The sequence below is a fragment of the Dermacentor variabilis genome, chromosome 8, assembly GCF_050947875.1.
Source record: "Dermacentor variabilis isolate Ectoservices chromosome 8, ASM5094787v1, whole genome shotgun sequence".
Lineage (NCBI taxonomy): Eukaryota > Metazoa > Arthropoda > Arachnida > Ixodida > Ixodidae > Dermacentor > Dermacentor variabilis.
Genome location: NC_134575.1, coordinates 92273327 through 92294861, shown reverse-complemented (window position 1 = coordinate 92294861; position 21535 = coordinate 92273327). Strand labels below are relative to the sequence as shown.

Below are 21535 nucleotides of genomic sequence, written 5' to 3'. Positions count from 1 at the left end.
TCTAATGGAACTTCATCGAGACCACACAATAGGTCAGCAGGGAATTAAGCTGGCTGCGCGAAATGGAACACCGAACCTCCGCTCAAACATCAGTCAATTGTCTCGTCCTTGCACTGAAATAAAGCTGCTATTTGTTCTACAGGAGGACAGCTAGTATAGGGCAAATATCGGTCACGCAAGTTCGTACTGGCATGTTTGCAGGAAAGAGTGAATTCGAACGCTGATAAGTGTTCTTTTTCATATTGGCACAGTGCGAACGCCTCTGCGCAAAGAGGAACCACTCCCAGCTCCAGCAGCTCCACGCGACCGCGCAAGCCAACGCACGGACAATAGCGTATCGTTTGCATCAACTCGCCGCAAGCGGGTCGAGCCGACCAAGCCCCGAACCGATCTCATTTCCTACGCACTTTAACGAGCGGGTTGGCTATACAGTCAGCCCACCCCTTGCATGCGGCTTGACCGAACCGCGGACGATCTGGAGCACGCGCGCGCTTACTCCAGGTCGACCATAATCGAACCCGCCTCGACGGTCGAGTTGCTCGTCTCGATCGGCTATGGCGTTTGCACGAAGCCGACTCGTTCAGACTTTTGTTGGGCTCGTACGCGAACGCAGCTATAATGAAGGGAGAACGTCCGATCGAAGACCGCGGAAACGCGTATGATGTGACGCGACGACAAACGAGCGAAGGTGCATTCCGCCGCTGCCAGGCCTCGTCGCCGCAAGCAGACGGAACCTCGGAATGACCAGCGCTATCCGCTCTGTTGCCTTCCGCTTGTCATTTCCGGGACTGCAAAGGTATAGCAGCAGATAGCTGCGAGCCCGCGGAGAGCGGCGGGAAAGAACGGAACACGGAGGACCCTCCGCGGAGCACCGCTCGTTGGCCGGAGCACAGCGACCGATTTGTTCCGGCTACAAATTGAGCCTCGCTTCCTAGTCGGAAACGAAAGGCTCGTGTCCAGTTTTATTTTCTGTAGCTCCCCAACTCTCTCCGTTGACGGCGCGAATGCTGCAGTCTGTCGAGCAGGCGGTACCAAGTTACTCCAACGCGAGAAGTATCCGCACTCGCTACGCTGTCACTGTACAGACATATCTATTTTGTTTTATAGTACTCGTAATTTTTTTTTCGTATAAACATTCCAACAACACACAGCAGTGATCACTGTCCCCTAAAGTCGTGATAACTTAGGAACTCAACAAAAGTTCCGCCCCCAAAACTGCGCTGAACTTAGTGGTCACCACAGTCCCAAGCGATTCCCGAGGGCCACCAATGCCTACGTAAGTTCGAATGGGCTCTGACGTCACCGAAATCGGCCAACGTAAGTGGCTGACGTCTCCATACGAACCCTCTTTCAGCTGGAGACAGCATCCTACGTTGTAGTACTGCGTGATCAGCCTGAACTCCTGTCATCTCTCCGTGTACGGTAGCCAAGAGGATAGAGCGCACACATGTGCAGCGTGGAGGAAACCCGTAGACGCAGGTTTCCCGGGGCAACAGCCACAACGGATACATACGCACGCAGTGCAGTGCGTGCGGCAGGTTGGCGCGGCAGCAGCGTCAGCTTAAAACAACGCACGAACGTCCCCTTCCCCACCGCTCTCTCTCTCACCGACGTCGCGCACAGCAGTTCGGGCAGGGGGCCTTGTGCAATATTGAGAGGGTGTCGGCTCGTGGAAGCAGTAGCGTCCCAGGTGCGAAAGTGCAGCGGCTGCGGTCGACAGCCGGCGTCAGAAGCGCAGCAGCGAGGACTCGCATTCCCGGCGGAGGCAAGCGAGGGGGCGGAATGCCTTCCGCCACCGCGGGCCACGGCTCAGCTGTTCGCGGCGTCAGCGGCTGACTCACGCGACGCCGGAGAGCTCGCATTTCGGGAGCGAAAAAGCCAGGAGCAATTCGAAAGGCCGCCGACGCGCAGTTTCACTAAGCGAGCACATTTTATCGAAGGAGAAAGCATCGTCTCCACGGAGCTGCTGTCCGACGCGGCAGCAATGGCGACGACCAAGGGGATCTAGGCGATGATCGTGTGATCCTAGAATTGCCCGAATTCCAGCTCTTCCACGCTGGGAAATTTTTGAGCTTGTTCACTGTTACTTCTACACCCAGAGAGTACACCCTCGCACCAAAAAGAAAGGAAGAAAAAGAAACAGGAAATCTTACTTGAGCTAAAAACTTACTGTAGTAATTAGCACCTCGTTTGATGAAGTATCCCGATACTTGAAGATTCGTTCCAGCGTATCAAAACGCTACTATAGGTAATGCACTAAGTTTCAGGTGCTTAAATCCGAATTTGAATGAATATGTGGCGTTTATTGGCGCAAGGGCCAGGTATGGCCAAGAGCGCCATGTCCGTGGTAATGAGTTCGCAGTGTAGTTATCAGTTCCATGAAATTAATGTGACGTGACTGTGAAGGGGCCTTAAAGGTAGTCGCTCCAAAGTGCGTAAAATCTATGTGTAATAAGATTATCTCGATGACGAATGACTTGTACTATGAGCATTAAAATCCATTGCGAAAGACTGGTACAATATACAAAATATCTCAGATGCTTAAATTGGCTACAGCATGACTGCCTCGTTAGAACCCTCGAAACAACGGCGTGAATGCGCGTGCTTTGCAAAACAATTATCGCAGCGGCATCCTCTGGAAAGAGGATGCGCTACGAATGCGATGTACTTATAACATCATTCAAGAAACCGAGGACTGCTTTAGTGGTAAAGAGCTGTGCTTGACCAAGATACATAGCCGGGTGAAGAGGGACACGGTAGCGGTATGCAACTGAAGAATGTTTCTCTCAGCTTCGGCCTCCCGACACTCCAGGAGGACGTGAAGGACGGTCAGCCTCTCACCACATTTATTACAGGTTGGAGGTTCATTTCCAGAAAGTAGGAAAAAAGTAGAAAGAAGTAGAATCCGAATTTCGAGGCATCAAAACAACCTACAACACATACGATGCGCTGACGATTACAGGGTTCCGTAGTTTAATACGAAGCATTCCGTACGTAGTATGGGAATCCCGGTCAGCCAGAACGGAATTATCGACTGGCGTAAGCGAGCGTCGATGCCTAACATATTCACGAATGCTAACGACAGGCGTCGTTGCCTGCGTTACGCCCCAGTGCGATGTCGCAATCATCGAATGGCTTTCACGTTTCGCAGACGACGGAACTGCAGCACGCTATTACACGGGAGGCGCGGTCCTTATCTCCCTTTACAGCGGGCTCGGGAAGTTTACGCTAGGCACCCATAAACAGACTCGTCGACGAGGCGTAACATTACGCACTTGGCACGGCGCATCAGCTAAGACGGGATGCCCTTGGGTATACACATACAGGGCGACAGACCTGACAGACACTCTCGGTCCTGACCATGTATACAGTCAACAAGATTGCCAGCACTGGCGAGCCACAAACTAAGCGGCCATCGCATAACCGAAGTACACCTCTACAGACAACTGCGGTGTCATAAAGCAATTCAGCGGGCCTTATATCCCTCGTACATGAGAAAAGATACAGCGGCATAAACCGAGGAAGAAGACGCGGGTAGACAACCGGCCACGCTGTACCTCTACGTCATCGTTCACTGGCGCCGTGGTTCGGCGATCTCACGAAAGGCGGCATATGAGCGACGTCATCGTGACATATCTCCATAGAAAAAAAAAAGAAGACGTCTCATATCCAATAACCCCGTAGGAACATATGGCGGTTACATATTTAAATATAAAATAGGCGCTGCTGCGTTACTTATAGACTGGATTGTGCGACAGACTCAGACATGGCGCGACAAAGTGTATAATACGCTGCATGCACCTGTGTGTCACTCACACTTTGAATGCTTGTGTGCGAGAGCGTCCCCACGGTCAACGTTCTCTGTTACCTTTCTTTCTCTCATCTTCTGTATTTCTATTCCCCTTAGCTAGAAAACGGCAGCAAACCGGAAATATCGCCTAGTGAACTGTTTCTTGAAGATCAGCTAGGACAAGGCGAGTTTAACCAAAACCGCATACAGGTCACGTAACGAAGGGCATCCCCCTCGACCATTCTACGCTATAGTTACTATTGAGCTACGCGAACGCTAAGGCAACACGGTGGTCCTGCGTGATTTTTCGCGGTGTTTAAACTTGAAAGATCAATTCACCCGAAGAGATATACTAATTAGTTAAAGAAAGATAGGCCTCGCACTCGCCCATGTATTTTCCTTAGCGCAGCGTTTTACGGGTATACCCGTAACACTATCGCCGCCCCGTATCCAAAAATTTCAGTCACCTTCCACTCGGTGATGGAAGCCTGCATTTTCACCGCCTATGACTCGGTGAAAAGAAGTCCTCAAATCGAAACGCAAATCCATGCCCCTCGTTGTTCTTTAAAGTACTAACCTAATAACCTAACCTATAACCTACATCATCATCCAGTCCCCGTTCTGCCTGCCTCGTATAAACACGAAGTGACAATATCGCAAAACGAAAGAGCAGAAACGCTAACGCTGTCACGAGATCACCTTGACGCCCCTCGATAGGCGAACGCCGAGTAACGTCGAGCACCCGCAACGAGACAACCACCGCGTAAGAAGCAAGTAATGAAGTCGCTCGCTCGAAAGCTTCGTCACAACGACGTTCCACGGCGGTCGCAGCTCAGTAGCCGCTCAAAGGTTATCGCGCACGATGTCTTCTTACGACCCTAGTTTAAAAAGGAGAAAAAGAAGAAAGAAAGACGACTGGCATCACTCGGAATCTGAAGGCGAAGTAACTGGGACAGTCCCTCCGCGCACGCCATCTCTCACTCCTCGAAACGGGGCCGAGCCGCTCGCCAAGCTAAGCCGCAGCGCAATCCCGAGCACTCGAGCAGTCGAGTGGCGGGATACGCATAGCTCACCAACTGCTCCCCGAATCGGGCCAAAGCCGAGGCGAGACCACCCGGCGAGTCTATAAGGCTACAGGCCCACACAAACTGACGTCATCTGTCAATAAGAATGGCTGCCGCGTGCTTAAGCGAAGAGTGAGCACACAGTCTTGAGAACGGCGCAGTATCATGTGAAAAATGCGTCTTTTCTTTTTTTCTTCGGGAGCGCGCATTACACCAGCGGGAGCTGTTGTCACGCCATAATGCCTTTGTAAACAACGTGTCCTGCGGGCTTCTTGTTGCCCAGAATAGCGGAATGCATTCACCACGATCAACTTTATAAGCCGAATCCCGTCTCCCTAGCAGCGTAACACTAGTATGCCCAGAAACTCTCGTCGTTAACGATAATGACGATTCCAGACGTGGATCAATCGCGCCAACAATTAAACAAGGCGGTAGAACGACAATTAGCGAAAGGTATACATGTAGACCCTATTTAAGTACTTTGGCATAGAGCCTTATGCTGCAACGGCTGATACGCGCTGTGAGAGGTCTCCTGAGAACCGGGCAACCCAAATTAAAGATATATAGAACATAAAACAAATTAACCACTAACATAGAATACGTGCGATATAGGTAGGATACGTGCGGACTAACTCTGCTGTCCAAGCGCAAAAGAAATAAAGAAACTGAAGAGTAGATATTCAGCCTGCCTTCGTGTAGCACGTAAAACGTGCTAGATCCCGCTAGCGAGCACCAGCAGTTAAGACATGCTTCGGGATACGATAACCTGGTCCAACCGATTGCCGTACAAGTTCGAGACGTACACTTCGTTTTAAGCGCGGAAATCATGCTCGAGACTTTAAGGTGAGAAAGTTATAGGGTCAAATTTTGCAACTACACCTTCGATTTTCCATTATATTGTTCCCTTTTGTAAAGTGGCAGCGCGGCGGTGTGACAAGCCAACATCACACAAATCACGCGCAACTCCGCGCCATGGATGACATGAAATGAACCGAAGGAAAAAGAATCGTGTAGAGAGAGAGAAAATAATGCAGAGAAAGGCAGGGAGGTTAACCAGAGGTAGTTCCGGTTGGCTACCCTGCGCAGGGGGAAGGGTTAAGAGTAAACATAGGGCCACTATAGGAGCTCATGTCAAATGTAGGCTATAGCGGCAACACGATGCCCACCGGCGTGCAGGGAACGTCTCGCTATATAGCCCGATGGCCACGCACCCACATTCAAATGTGCGAAATCATAAAAGGTTCGCCTCTCCAATACTGCCTGTGTCGGAAGCTTCGTTTCGCTTCGGAATACGACGACCGTGGCAGCGAAGTGACAATATAGAATCTCCTTTGCGAATTTCCTCGCTACAGTGCGCATAGAAAAGAACCCTCAGTTGCATTGCAGAGACTGCTTAACCAATATACGAAGGCGGAACGCCCCTCGAAATGTGTTCATCCGCGCTGCGTCGTCTGCTCACGGTCATAGCAATTTGCGGTATACGAAGTGCATGCTCATATGTACTGACCCTGCCAATAAACAGTTATGGCCGGAACTATATTCCATTGCGTATGGATATTAGCTGTGTACCCTCGTACCTTCGGAAGTGCTGCAAACGACTTGTATGTAGTATAGCTTGTAGTGGGATTTTGCCGGAAGAAGTAATCCTGGGACATCCTGTCCAGACTGTGCTCAACGTATACAAGGCATTGAACGCGTTGTCGCACTTCCAGCGTATATATATGTGCGGACTGTGTGACAGACTGGCAATTTCGTGCACTACATCGCACTTGTGTGCAGATTCTGTTGTGGGTATTCTTTTTACAGCGAAGCTGTATATGGCTACCTTCCAGCGGATCGATGTCCGTAGACCAAAAACTGTGGGCAGATCCCGAAGATAGTGCAATACCGAACCGGCCCACTGTGGAGGTCAAGCAAGCTACAAGAACTCCACCAACTTGCAAAAATATGTTTAAGACCTCGGGTGCAAATAGAACCCGTATCAGATATTAAGCTGATAAGAACAGATAGTACACACTTTGACCGGCGTCGGCCATGTCTACGTTCGCACCGCCCTCTCTTTGTCGGCGTTCCAAGCGCTTGTGTATCTCCTTCCCTTTCTTTCCGCTCTCTCGTGGCGGCGGTACCGCCGTTAACGCATATATAAATATCACGATAAATAAGTCCGTAACTATGTTAAAATTTCTGTATCACTTGCGTGTCGTATGCTAAGCAGCTTTGCTGGTCATCCACCTTGATAGAGTGCATTGGCTCATGATTTTTTTTTTAGTGTCGCATTTTATAATCATCCCTTTAATACATTTGCCCCCCCTAACCCGGGACAGGGTCCCCTTAGCCGCCCTATGCAGTCTGTGCACTCGGTAACCCTACTGTACGTATTTCTGTCTCTCAGCCTCTCCTCCTCCCTTCAAGAAATTCTTAATCATCGAACACAACCACAAAGGAGTGCACAAAATCTCACCCGCCACAAACATTGTGGCCGCTCCAGGCAACGAATTCTTTTCGTCCGATTCTCTCGATTTCTCCTTATCCGTCTATCTGGGTGGCCGATCTCGGCGATAGCGGTAGCGCGGTTTCGAGCAATAGCTAACGATAGATGACAAAAAAAAAAGGGGGGGGGGGGGGGGTAATGAAGATGACGGTTAGATAACTTGCCCACCCAAGGTCTTCCCACTCCATTCGACTCTCGCATCTGACCGCGACCCTATCGCCGTCTGCGCGTTCCGGTTTTCCTTTAGCCCGCTAAATTTGGCGCAAAAGAAACGATAAGCAGTAAGGCGCCCACCGATTTTCAACACATTTCCCCTCGGCGAATCACAATTTTACAAATATTTTTTTTTTTACGGAATCTACACGAAAAGTTAAGATACACGTGCGTGTGGCGTGATGCGCATTTACCGTTTGCCAACGTAAAAAAAAGAAAGAGAGACCTCCATACGTTGAACAAACTCGAAAATTTGCTTTGTTATATAGCCGACTAACAGGACGGGCGATCGAGTTTTTTGGAGGCTCCAATTCACCGTCGCCGCGGTGCCTCAGAGGGAGTCTTACCAGAGGAACACGGCACTCGGATCTTCCGACAAGAAAAGGAAGCGCAGGCGAGACGGAAGCGTGCACACACAGTTCGGCTCTTCGAGAAGGCTGTAACCAGTAGGCATGACGACGGAGGGAATGAAGCGAACTACATTTAAGCATATTAAGTTTACAGGAGCGTACTATGTTGGGCTACAGTTAGCGCATAGCAACCCAAAAAATGTTGCACACGGGCGCGATGTGCCTGCGGTTTGTTTTTCTTATTTCTTTCCCCATTTACCGAACAACCCGTCGATGCTTCGTGCCCACATGTCGTCTCGAAATGCTAAGCTTCCGTTCGAGAGTAATTAAGAATATGGCAGTCAGTTTCTGCATTGCATCGTGGCAGTTATCGACGAGATTCCTCCGAGATGTTGCAACGCGTATACACCGCGTGGGCCACGCTCACGTTCGCCAAAATGTCCAACGAAAAAAAAAAGTAATTAAAAATTCGCGGTGCTAGGATTAAGACATACGGTGTTCGGTCGACAGTTTTGAAATTCTAGGAGCGTGATATTTAATTTTTTCTTTTTCGTTCAAGAGCTTGGCGAACGTTAGCTGGGAACAACGTGTATAGGCCAAACTAGGCGCGGTTTTACCGGCTGCATAAAAGAACATTTTATCAATTAAGAATAGAACCTGATCGCTAACCGGCGCATCTACTGTGCCTCATGCGGCTGCGTATATCGCCGCTTGAGGACACGCGTGTGATAGGAAGAAGCCGGGATGTGTTGGCCCGAGAGTAGCTGGAAGCCTATCGAACAAAGAAAAAAAAATTTACTAATAAACTTACGTTGCTTCCATCTATCTTCACAATAGTGGATTTCAGTGTTTAGATAGTGCTCTGCGATAGCCTGCGACAGCTTGTCTGTGCGTCCCGCGCTTGCAATGTTTGTTCGTGGTACCTTATAACACCACCTATAAATTTACTTGCAAGTTCCTCTCTACCTTTCGGTAAATGCATATTAAGCATGAAATTATGTTAGCCCCCGTTGTCGACGACCTTCGAGTTACCTTGAGCCAAAAGCGAGAGCCTTTATTCGGGCACTCAGAGAACATCCGGGCAAGTTGCGAGAACAATACGATATCAAGAGAGCAACCAGTCAAAACTTAAGAAAATGTGGTCTCTGGCCCACGACTCTGTACAGGACCGCACTACATACGCCAGCTGCCGCCCAAACAAGCCGGCCAAACGAAAATACTAATTCCGATTTCTTCCTAATGTTTGTTGACAATACCACTCAAGCTGTAACTTCTTGTGCGCGGAAGTTTTGTTTGACATTTCCAATAGCGACGTTCAAAAGGCCAGGTACAGGACACCACATAGGTCTTTGTCATCTTTTGGCGCTGAGAAAGGGTTGCCTGTTCAACGCCGGCGGTCCGGGAGTTCCGCGGCACGAGTTTTGCGCCGCCTCGAAAGATGGCGCCCCGCTGCGTCGTGTTTCTTTCATGCATTTTCTTTTTCTAGCCGGGCAGTACGCTCGCGGGCTCGCTGTCTGTCGTGCTCCCTTCAGGCGGCTTTCTTCTAGCTGGGCAGCGTCCATGTGGACCAGTGCACAGTATGGCTTGGTGCGGTGCGGTGAGTCGTTGCGGTCATGCACTACACCCATTTTAAGACTGGCTAGTATCTCCAACCAACCTGCTCTGCCAGTTGCCATTTCATCATCATCATCATCATCATCATCATCATCATCATCATCATCAGCCTGGTTACGCCCACTGCAGGGCAAAGGCCTCTCCCATATTTCTCCAACAACCCCGGTCATGTACTAATTGTGGCCATGCCGTCCCTGCAAACTTCTTAATCTCATCCGCCCACCTAACTTTCTGCCGCCCCCTGCTACGCTTCCCTTCCCTTGGGATCCAGTCCGTAACCCTTAATGACCATCGGTTATCTACCCTCCTCATTACATGTCCTGCCCATGCCCATTTCTTTTTCTTGATTTCAACTAAGATGTCATTAACTCGCGTTTGTTCCCTCACCCAATCTGCTCTTTTCTTATCCCTTAACGTTACACCTATCATTCTTCTTTCCATAGCTCGTTGTGTCGTCCTCAATTTGAGTAGAACCCTTTTCGTAAGCCTCCAGGTTTCTGCCCCGTAGGTGAGTACTGGTAAGACACAGCTATTATATACTTTTCTCTTGAGGGATAACGGCAACCTGCTGTTCATGATTTGGGAATGCCTGCCAAACGCACTCCAGCCCATTCTTATTCTTCTGATTATTTCCGTCTCATGATCCGGATCCGCCGTCACTACCTGCCCTAAGTAGATGTATTCCCTTACGACTTCCAGTGCCTCGCTGCCTATTGTAAATTGCTGTTCTCTCCCGAGACTGTTAATCATTACTTTAGTTTTCTGCATATTAATTTTTAGACCCACTCTTCTGCTTTGCCTCTCCAGGTCAGTGAGCATGCATTGCAATTGGTCCCCTGAGTTACTAAGCAAGGCAATATGATCAGCGAATCGCAAGTTACTAAGGTATTCTCCATTAACTTTTATCCCAAATTCTTCCCAATCCAGGTCTCTGAATACCTCCTGTAAACACGCTGTGAATAGCATTGGAGATATCGTATCTCCCTGCCTGACGCCTTTCTACTTACCATTTCATACTTACATCTACTCTCGATTACAGGAGAGCCAGCAATGCCGTTGTCCCCCTGTATCTCTAGATCCAAGTTGCCACTTCATTATATGCCTTTTTGCTGTGCTTAGAAAAAGGTTATTTCGACAAGAGACGATATGAACACTGAGTAACAATTACGGCTAAATTCCACCCGGACGATAACATATACAAAGCAAAAAAATTAAAATTAAATTATGGGGTTTTACGTGCCAAAACCACTTTCTGACTATGAGACACGCCGTAGTGGAGGACTCCGGAAATTTCGATCACCTGGGGTTCTTTAACGTGCACCTAAATGTAAGTACGCGGGTGTTTTCGCATTATACAAAGCACTAAGCATTGTATACACGGCACGTTTTCAAACTAGTGTTCGACTGCTTTTCAAGTAGTGTCCACGGAAAGGCACAGTTACTCATAAACTAATTGTCACGTGTATAAAATGATGGTCAATATATACTGCGTATACAGTGGTTATGTACAATGGTGTGACAGACATTTTACATAAGTTTGTAGCGATGGTATGGATGTACATATACAAAAATGATGTGCACGAGAGCACGCGCACCGGCATTCTATGCACACTCGTTGTACATCAATAATCGTCGCAGAACAGTGAACATCGAAGTCTGACTACGCAATACGCAGTCACCTCTGCAATTAGCTCGTAAAGCTCAAAGCGCCCGTCCTCCCGGCGTTGGTGAGAAATTTTCGTAGCAAGCGAATAAACGGGGCCACCGGGCAGCTACACGCGTACGATTTTTGCAGTTTACGTCGCACCACTTCACGCCCACGTCCTTTAGTTCAATTTAGCGAGAGGTGAGAATTAGACGGCCAACGAACAGAATCTGTCTGCACCAAACACGATCAAGGCGTCTGACAAACCGCTGCTGTCTCACGCAGTCGCGGTATTTCGGACACGACGTCGACCGGGAACAGAGTCGAAGGATCCTGCGTGCCGCGAGGGAACGGTTCCCAAGTTTCCCGTATGCCAACGGCATCGTGCAGAGTTCTGTTCTTTGTGTGACGAAACTTGGCTCACCTAATTCCAACCCTTTCTTTCGGTGCATAGTTGCCAACCCTACAGTTACTGCGTGAACTAACGTATACCTTTAACCTCGTCTTTCTGTCCATTCCTAGCGCGCGGTAAAAGCAGGGAAAACGTCCAACCCCATAGCACGGAGTCACAACATTCGATAAGGGCTCAAGAATAAATGGGGACAAAAAAAAAAGAAATAACAGGACCGCTCTTTTTTTTTTTTCCTCGCAATTAAACTCAAGCACCGCGTAACGCCAGCCACGCGCTTTTTCACGTCACTCGCTCGCGAGTATAAGCCGCGCACGGACTATACAGTCGGATACAACTCAAGTCTGCAGTGAAGCTCCGCACACGTCCTCGTAACCGCCAGCCAATGTTTACCGCGAGGCTGCAAATAGTTCGCACTTCAAACTTGTTTCGTTACCTAAATAAGGCGGTAAGCACAAAAATAGAATTATAAGCGCGTAATCTTGGACGTTTTCACTCGCCTATCACAGTGGAACAGCGAAAGCTTAATTCTTTACTGAACTGAAACAAAACTCACGCTTCGCTGCAACAATCTGTTGTCAAGTTTCACTTCAGTTGCCAGCCTAGTTTCAGGAGTAAAACGGGGTGTCAGCAGTGAAATGAATCGTAGCGCGGGCTTTTGAAGAGTGAGAATGCCCAGGCCGTCATGCACTTTGTCCAAGCCTATTGCACACCTCATCGCTTCTGCCGACGAAAAGACTTTCTTCAAGAACAGCAGACGTTGCGTACGTACTATCAAGTACGATGCCATTTCGAAATGGTCGCACGACGACGATTTTCTGTGATTGGCTGGCGGAGTAACAACACCGCGCGGTCCGTGTGCCTTCGTTGCCAACTTTTCTTTTTTTTTTTAAGCTGTATCCCACAGGGAAGGTATGCTGTAAGAGTCTACCTAGTGGACTGTCCATTTCGGCCGTTCCTGATTGGATAAGGCCGCTCGCATACTCCTCGCTCGTACAGCTCCATCCAATCAGCAGCGGCCGAAATGGACAGTCCACTAGGCATACTCTTAAAGAATAACCCCCCCCCCCCACCCCCACCCCCTGTAGAACGCATCGCGAAGGCGCTCGGGAGGTGGGCCGCCAACAGCACGCAGGCGCCCGCCGCTGCCGCAGAAACTGGGCCGGCGCCGCTTCCAAGCGAGCGAAGTTCGTCCGTCCATCGTCGAAGACGAGGAGGACAGACTCCATCCGGACGGGCCGGCGGCGAACCGCGCCAAAAAACACGAAGGGGCCAGCGTGTGTGTATGCACAGTGCGAGAGGCACGCACCCGGGACGGCGAAAGCCCCCGTTGCGCTGGAGGGAGGAAAGAAACGAAGAAATAGAATAAATGAAAACCGCCCCCGATTCGCGAAACGACGACGTTGCCACGGAGGACGACGAGGAAAAGAAACTCGACGCCGACAAACAAGTCGAGCGCGCTGCGTGCGCGCTGCAGTCGGAAAAAATATATGCGCCCAGTGGGTCGCGGCGCGCTGTTTTGCGGTGCGATTACTAATCTGATCGAAGGCATCTGCTTAACCGATAGTCGCGTGACGATTAGCGTCTGCGCTGGACGGCAGGTTTCCTAAGCGGACGCACAGAGCGCTCTAGCGTTCTGCAGTGTTGCCGTTATACCGCCTGTGGCAAGCTGCGCATGCGCGGCTGGAAGTGTGAAGGGGTTTAATTAAACTCTGGGGTTTTAGGCGCCAAAAAATTACGACACGATCAAGAGGCACGGCGAAGTGTGGTTTCCGTATCGATTTTAACCACCTGGCGTTCTTTTAACGAGCACCTATAAATCTAGCCACACGAGCTACGCGACCACCGAAATGAGACCGGCATCGAACCCGCAACTTCGCGAGCTCGGCAGCGCGAGCAATAATGCCGCAGCCGCTAAGCTGCCAAAGCGGCCGGAGGAGGGGAGGGTATCGCTACCGGTAGGACGGCAATACGCTACGCCAGTACACTCCAATACCTCGCCGAGATTTTACCTATGTAATGCATCATGCACGCCCCTGTTGTCAGTGTTCTTGCCAACATGGCTCCGTTCCAGATTCGCGCACAAAGAAGGCAGACTCAGGAGCCGAACCTTGCGCAAAGCATAGGTCACGCTTTAGCAGGCGCCCAACGTCAGTCGTGAACATCCCTCGACGAACAGATTGTGCACAGATACGGAAGCTATTATTCAAAAATCTGCCAAGCAGAATGAAAGGTTAAGCGTGCACATGGTGCAACCTCGTCTTAGAGACATTGCAGGCACGGCTCATTCTTGTTTGTTTCTTTTTTTCACTCAAGGAAACTCTTGCAGAAGCATTGACGGATAGTCGAGCCTGCGAAGACAAAGCTCAGATCGTGCTTATGACATTTCCGACAACGAAACAAACGCAGCCGCAACCGCGCTCGCGGCTGCGTCTCCGTAGAGCAAATTGGAGGGCGCCCGTTGTCACTTTTCCCAAGATGGCGCATCCGGCCGATGGCCGCCTGTGAAGCGCGCGCAATGACGCTTCTTCGGCTGCAAAATTCGTTCACGCCTTCGCGCGATTCATCAGAGAGGAGCGTCAGAATTGCATTTAATTTGAGCCGGTTGGTTCGTAGCTACAACGAGTTGGAATGGCTCAACTGGAAAAGGAAAAAAAAAAAAAAGACTAACGAAGACAGACAGCGGCGTCCTGGTCTGTCTTCCAGAGTCCGCATTCTTATTTACATTTTCTTTTTTGTCTGTTCAGCTGTTGAAACTCGTCTTTGGTCATCCAAGGGGCTGCTCCCGACACCCCCCCGCCCCTTCCTTTTTTTTTTTCTTTGTCTCACGAGAATTCGCGCGTCAGCCGCTGCGGTGCACAACGAAGTCCACTTGGATGCAAGCAGAACTGTGCTACAGAAACAAGACATTCTTGCTTGGTGGTCACGGCATCGAGTGAGCGGACGATCATCTTTACAAAGTGAATGTTGAAGGCTGAACGGTGTGTGCGGCAGAAGACAAAGCAATATAACGAGTCTTCTTACTGGGCTACTTGGTTCTCGGTACAAAGTAAAACAGAGAGCGCGAAAAATAACGCGAGAGAGCGCATGTGGGGTTCAGCCTTGTCCGTGTCTTTTCTCGCTGTCTTAATTTTGCTTTAAATGCAGCAAACGCGTCTGGCGAATTAAACCCTGCGTTTCATTTTCCGCTATTCGAGCATCGCATTTGCTTTGTTCTGCTCGTTTTGCACGTGTATGGGGGCAACGAGTTTCGAGCGAGCACACTGAATTCTAGGACATGCGCCAACACGTGCCGAAAAAATACGTGCCCATGGAATGTTCCCATGCAATCGGTATATTCTCTCTCTCTCTCTCTCTCTCCACAAACACAATATAATCGTGTGCTATTAATGTATTAATAGCTCGCGGATGAATGTTCGCAAAAGGGGCGCTTAATCAAAGCCAGTCGGCAAGCGCATTCGCGAGGCTGTAATTTATACTTCTCAAAGTACGCATAGAGCGCCGACATGTGTTCCCTAATTATTGCTACCTGAATAAATTGCGTTCCGTATAAGAAAATTTCCAGTTGAGCAAGGCCATCCGACCTTTGGCTGTAGAATTCAAATTATGCTTGCGTCTGGTCACGCGTAGGGCTTCTAAATCACTTTCTCGGCAACAACGATTAAACGCATCCACAGAAGAAAAGGCCGACCGCGACCATGGCACACGTACGATGCTCCGAAGCGGGGTTTCGCGAGCCGACCCATATACCACATTCGTTCGCAGCGCAGGCTAAGGAATGTGCGACGATCTCCAAGGTCTGGATTACGTATACGCGTTATCGGAAGACGCGCTCAAATCTCGCGCGCGCACGCACGCGCGCGCGCGAGACGACGTTCCAAAACGTTTCCCTCCCAAGCGTTATCCAATATCTGAGGATATATCACACCTTTCCCCAAAGCTGGGGCACACGAGACTCCGCGTGCCTCAGTCGCATTGCATGCCTCCCGCACCGCGACCACGCGGAGTCGCGGTGCGGCAGGCGTGGTCGTGCCCGTCGAGCTCGTGCCCAGCACCCTGACGCCATAGGTCGCTGCGCCAGCACACGACAGCAGCAGCAGCTAAGCGGTAAGGTCTCGCGAGGCCAGAAATAGACTGGGACGACACGCTCGAAAGCACGTAACTGAGTCGCGAAGCACCAAGCCCGTGGATCGGTATCGAAAGAAATAGATCGCCCGTAAGTAAGAGAAACGCCAGAGTATGTCACCGGTGTATCGTAAGTGTAGTAAATAAAGCGCAAACCGTCGTCTTTTATATATAGCTGCACATGCCGACAACGGCAGCAGAAAAAAAGAAGGTCACGCAAAGCGCTTGTTCTGACTGTCTAGAGCTTAAACAATTGCAACGTGAATATGACTAACCGACTCGCCAGAGTCGTCAACCTATAAAATGTCGCCGCAGATTTCATTCCCGTTCCACGCCCCCTCAACACACTGCCAAAAACTAACTGACGAGGAAGTTTCACGAAAAGGGGAAAACTGCCTCAGGTAATTTCGCACGCATGCACGCTTCGTTAATGTGTTCCGGCGAGCTTCCTCGCCGCGATCACAAGACCATTGGCTGTATTCGAAAGCGAATTCTCCCGAATAAAGCCGTTTGGAAGTAAGGGCACCCGTTTTGCTTTACATGTCCTTTGTCCTCGTTTTCACTTCCTTCCTACGGCGAAGCTGGATAGGGCCAAGATCCGGGTTTTCCTGGCGTCCGTGCGCAGAAACTATCATCGCGCGGGCCGATCCCGGTGATGGTGCACAAAGGGTGCAAGCTCAATGGCACGTATACCCCTGTGGGCTAGGAAACTTGTAACGCGCCCTCGAACTACCCTTGCCACACTTGGGACCCAAACTATCATCGGCAGCAACGGCTCGAGCGTCGTCGTCTTCTTTAACAGTTGGCTCCGATGCCGCTCATCATTCCAGCGTAGAATTTCACTTCTCTGTCGTCGTAATCGGGCGGCCGCGTTTTTCGGGGGTACGAGCCATTCATTGACTTACGTGACGGACATTTAGTAAGACGTCATACGCGAATGTGTGTGCGTATCTATATCGTCACGATGACCACAGATGAGGACAATAAATACTTTCGTACATTTGTTCGAAGTTCTGTGTCACCTCTGTGGCGTACGCTAACCAGCTTCGCCGGTCATCCACCTTCACAGAGCGGAATGGCTCATGATGAACTAGGTCTCGCCAACCAGCTCAAACCAAGATTTTGCTTGAGCAAAGCTCGTCCACCGAAGAGCATCAAGAAGCCACGAAGTGAACCCAATAAGGCTATCTCAGAAAAAAAAAAAAAAGCTTCACAGTTTAGTTTTTCCCATTCATTGTTAACAGAAATTTAACCACTATGACGGTGACGGCTGCTCCTTTCCGCACAATACTAAAAATTTGAACAAAAATATTTGTCAAGGTACTCGGTCCCCAGATCGTACTAATCACTTAAGACTTCGAAGCTCTCAGAAACTTCGCATTGAGCTTCCTGTTGTGCCTTCGTGCCACTTCCGAGTGCACGACAAGTTTCGTAAAGCTTAAGTACAACGAAGGGCGGAGGCACACCACACGGCGAGTCCTCGCCTGATATTGCACAAGCGCAATATATACATCAACGTGTCCCGCAGTACTTTCTTTTTTATTTTTTTTCGGCACTCCCAGTGGGTTTCGACACAGGCGTCAGCCCTAATGGTCACTCAGCTGGTCAGCCCCGCAGATGTATAGGAAGCGCTTGCTTAAACTGAGGGATCGCGTAGGACAGCGCAGATGGGTCAGGAGAGAGAGAGAAAGCAGTTTGAGAGACGTGCGACGGGGAGCAATGACAGCGCACTCGAAATGCTAATCTCGCTGGGCAACGAACCAGGCGAGAACAAATGGAAACGACCTCTATTCGCATGTTGCAAATGGCTCAACGCATCTCTAGGTAATGTACAATCATGCAGCTTAGGAATACCTAATACCCTGCTCAACCCAAATCGTTGGCTTGCAGTAATTCAAATAAATAAAATTTGCATGTGCCTGCTTGATTCTTATCTACTTCATCCCTCTCCATACCCGGTTTTGACGGGAGGCCTTGACACGTATACGTTTAGCTTAGTGATTTTAGCCCCGCCCTTTAAAAAGCGACGCGCAGGATAGATTTTCTTGTAAGCTAACGTTATTATCATCAAATTCACGATCCCCTGAGAATTTCACTCGCTAAACACGCCTCGCACTATCCCGGGTGACTTGTCTGGCATAGCGGTAGGAAAGAAGCTAGCAAGGAACGTACATGTCATGCAGCTGGCAGCCTTCGCCAAGCCGACCTCTCCGTGAAGTTGTCCCCCATCGCTTTCCTCCCCGCCAAGAAAAGTCGACGCGACACATGACCCTGCGCTTTGCGCATTCAGCCCAGGGTGACTGACTTCGGGCAGGTTTTAATCGATGCGCGAGATTAAGCAGAGCGCGCGCGGGCTACGCAAAGAACGCGGGTCTAGCGCTGTCTATATCAGCTAGTATCAAACGGCTGACAGGCGCTCGCCCAGCGGTAGTCGTCCGTCAGCGCGCAGCTTGCAAATTCCAATGCACATCGATACCCGGTTCAGCTTCCACGCGCCGTCAGGTCGACCCACCTGTCGAGACGCGTGCACAGCTACACAGAGGGATAGCTACAGGGGCTTTTCCAAACACGCTGTTCCGATGGCTTCACCGTCACTATACGAAGAATCAGCGTCATCGGAGCATTCAAGGAACGTTTTCCGGATGACACAGATGACTCGTAACAATGACAGTTCATTGGTCATTAACTACAGTGTCGCAGTGCGGACTTGTCGGCATGACATCTTGGAATACTAGCGCATACAAGACGAGGACACGGAAAAGACACACGAACACACAGGCAGCGTGAGCACACAGACACGGCGTTATCTGTGTGTCCACGTGCCTTTCTCGTGCCCTCGTCTTGTACGCGCTATGCGCTAGTGTTCCAAGATAGTCATTATTGCCCGCTAGTGATTTAGATAACGCGTCTTAACCTCCATCCACGCGACGATAACCGCTCGACGACCCGTCGTATTGCGGGCGACGAACGCGCGCTTACCGTGTCCAGCTAGCCGCACCGCGTGACCCATCGCGTGTCACCGGACACGAGCCTTGTAATTGGGTCACATAAAACAGGCGCCTGAGTCGCACGTACACATCGCAGAACAATGCGCCACACAGAGAAGCTAAAGGAACGCAACGTGGTGCAAGATTGCCTCGAGTCGATAACGATTTCATATCTCCGTCCGTCCGAGGCTTTGCAACACGGTTCGCAGACCGCGATAGCCCCGTCACATCGCGCCAACTACGCAGTAGGAAATGAGATACGAGGCACTGATTGATTAGTAGATCATTCCGTTGCAATGCGCTCGAACTTTCTAATGACAAGTCACTCGCCGTTTAATAACTGCTAACTGTCTCGCGGCATAAAAAAAGGAAGGATACTGTAACGAAAAAACCGCGCGATTAGCTTTGCGAATATTTGCAAATTCAGAATCAATCGTAAGCGAAACCAGAACAGTCGCTCAGCCGAGGAAAAGCTCAAGCTGCGCTACGTGGCATCGTAAGTTCGCGACGGTGCAACTTGATTACCGAACACCTTTAGGTTTTTCCATCGGTTGCAAATTGCAGCAGACGGCAAGTTTATATCCGAGTCGCGGTATAAAGTAATCGCGGATTCTTCCTTGAGGGAATCCACTAATCCTTGAAAGGGCGCTTACTACAGAACGTCGCCATGCAAGAACACCGAAAAGAAAGCCCGCTCACAAAGCAGGCGCCTTGTAACTAACCCACAGCTGCGCCGGCGAGTTTCTTCTCAACGACTCGTCCAGCGAAAGCCGCCCGCCTGCTAACCGAAGTCGCTTCGCGTAGAGCACCGATACCTTTTGCTCAAAGCGACGAACATTCCGCGAATCGGGGGGGCCTACGCATTTTCAACAGCGTGCCGCGGAGTCGAACCGGAAACCGGACGCGCTCGTTTACCTTGGAAGATTTCTCCTTCATCGACGGAGTCCGTGTGCGCCGACTTCGTATTCCCGCCTTTGGTGAGAGCAACAGCCGGATCGGACGTCGCTTGCGAAGCAGTCACAACGGCAGCATCCGCACGTTCTCCAGGCTGTGTTTTCCCAAAACACTCTTGGAGGCAACACACACACGCGCAAACGACAGCACGACGGGGGTGTTGACGGGTCACGCGCTGGTCAGCCGCTCCTACGACGCCTCTCCGATCCGACGACGTGGTCAACGCAACGACACACACATGCCCCACAACGCGGACCGACACAAAACTTCGCTGGCTCGCGCCGAGCAAACGCACAAACGAGCCGCCGTCTGCGGCCGTCGGCGCGGCGAGCTGGTACGCGGAAGCCACGCGGCGTGTCGCCACCGTCGGACTGGCTCAAGCAGGTCACGTGGCATTGACGAAATCAAGCGTCGTCTGCTACGAGCGCGCGCGTACGCGCGAAAAGCAGACGACGCGCCCCGCGAAGCAAAACCGAAGTTCCGATGGGCAGCGGTCGAAGTAAATCTCGGCTGCGTTCGATTTGTTCTCGGAACTGAACGCGCGTTCTCGGTTACGCAGAAGCGCTGAATAGGGGAGATCAAATATAGCTTAACATTGCCGCTACGCTTGTCGAAACACTCGCAGGCGGAGAAACGCTTTCCAGGGACAGCAAGGTAGGTGGGTAGGTGAACATGTGTAGCGACGCCCACCAAAAAAAACGAGATGGCGTTGGCCTCGGCTTCCACGCCACTCCTCTCAGATTACTTGCAAGAACAACAAACAAGATAAGCGCTCGCGCACTTACAATTGATAGGAGCCGCGCAAACAAATTACTTATTTTCTAGCTGGGACACCTACTGTGCGAACACTCACAGTATGAATCCGTCACCGACGTCTTCCTCAACCGCGTCGTCCCAGGCTGCGGTAGAAGCGAGTGCTTCGATATTTTCATTCAGTATTCTCGGAGTTCGAGATACTGCTTTGTGTTCACCGCAGCACGTGCGTCCTTCCCCGAAGGCATGGTTAAAACTCAAGAAAAGTGCGAACATCACGAATTTCAGAACGCCGCAACTGCAGCACACGGACGCTTAAAAACCGACCAGTTAAGCACTGACACAACTGATCAAGGTCCCTAAGTGCGCCCATAAAATACGTGAGAAAAAGTCCAATAGGGCGCTTCCAGACAGCTCACAAGAAAAAGCGCACATCTATCGTCTTCATGAAGCGCAGAAACTGAAACGAAAAGAACATAGCGGTCGAATCGGTAGAATTTCCCTACAAGAATTACAAGAGGGAACCTCCTACAATCGGAATGGTTGTTAGCGAACAGGCTTGTCTGATTTTCGTGCTTTTGTCTTAGACGCTCTTGTGGCATTGCCTGCTACGCTTTTGTACACCTTTACTGTGTTAAGTTTTAAGCGATCCTCCTTTTTTTTTTTCTGAAAATGCAATAACACTCGGCGCGCTTGCGCAATCAATGCGATAATGGTTCCATATGTAACGCAATATTTTGTCGAAAATGAGCTACTTTCGAAGTCGCTAATGCGTCTGAAGCTAGAAGGTCGGACTTTAGGCAAATCCATGTACCATCACTCCCACGCTGGCTGTGAACTGTCGAGGTCGCAGCTCCCACAGACTAGAGCCAGCGATTTTCGCGAGGAACTAAAACATCTGCGCGACTGCCCCACACATGGAGATGAGAGGAGCGCCCTTCGAACAGCTTTGCGGCACCACTTAGACGACAGGCCTTTCACAAAGGAGAAGATCTTGGGCATGTGGCCTCGAGCGCCTGCCGTGTGCAAGGCCACGAAGGTGCTGATGCGTTTCTCGAAATGCACCAGCCCGTATCTTCATCGCCTGTGACTGATCCGGCGATGAAGCTCGTGTGCGTAACAGTGCAACGTGCGAACTTC

The 21535-nt window shown here is 50.4% G+C and overlaps 1 protein-coding gene and 1 non-coding gene across 7 annotated transcripts in view; both read right to left on the bottom strand.

Moving 5' to 3' along the window:
* LOC142590412 (rab11 family-interacting protein 4A-like) overlaps positions 1-21535 on the bottom strand; it is a 281526-nt gene that overhangs the window by 64258 nt on the left and 195733 nt on the right. The window contains exon 1 of one of the 6 annotated variants that reach the window (XM_075702501.1): positions 19604-19963. The exons of the other annotated variants lie outside the window; for them this stretch is intronic. Within the exon in view, the coding sequence (XP_075558616.1) occupies positions 19604-19624 (21 nt within the window). The 5' untranslated portion in view covers positions 19625-19963. Of the gene's footprint in view, positions 1-19603; positions 19964-21535 lie in introns of those variants that run through there. 6 annotated transcript variants of the gene reach the window in all.
* LOC142591758 (U2 spliceosomal RNA) lies at positions 6709-6892 on the bottom strand. Its single transcript, XR_012830518.1, has one exon. It is a non-coding gene; the product is annotated as a U2 spliceosomal RNA (small nuclear RNA).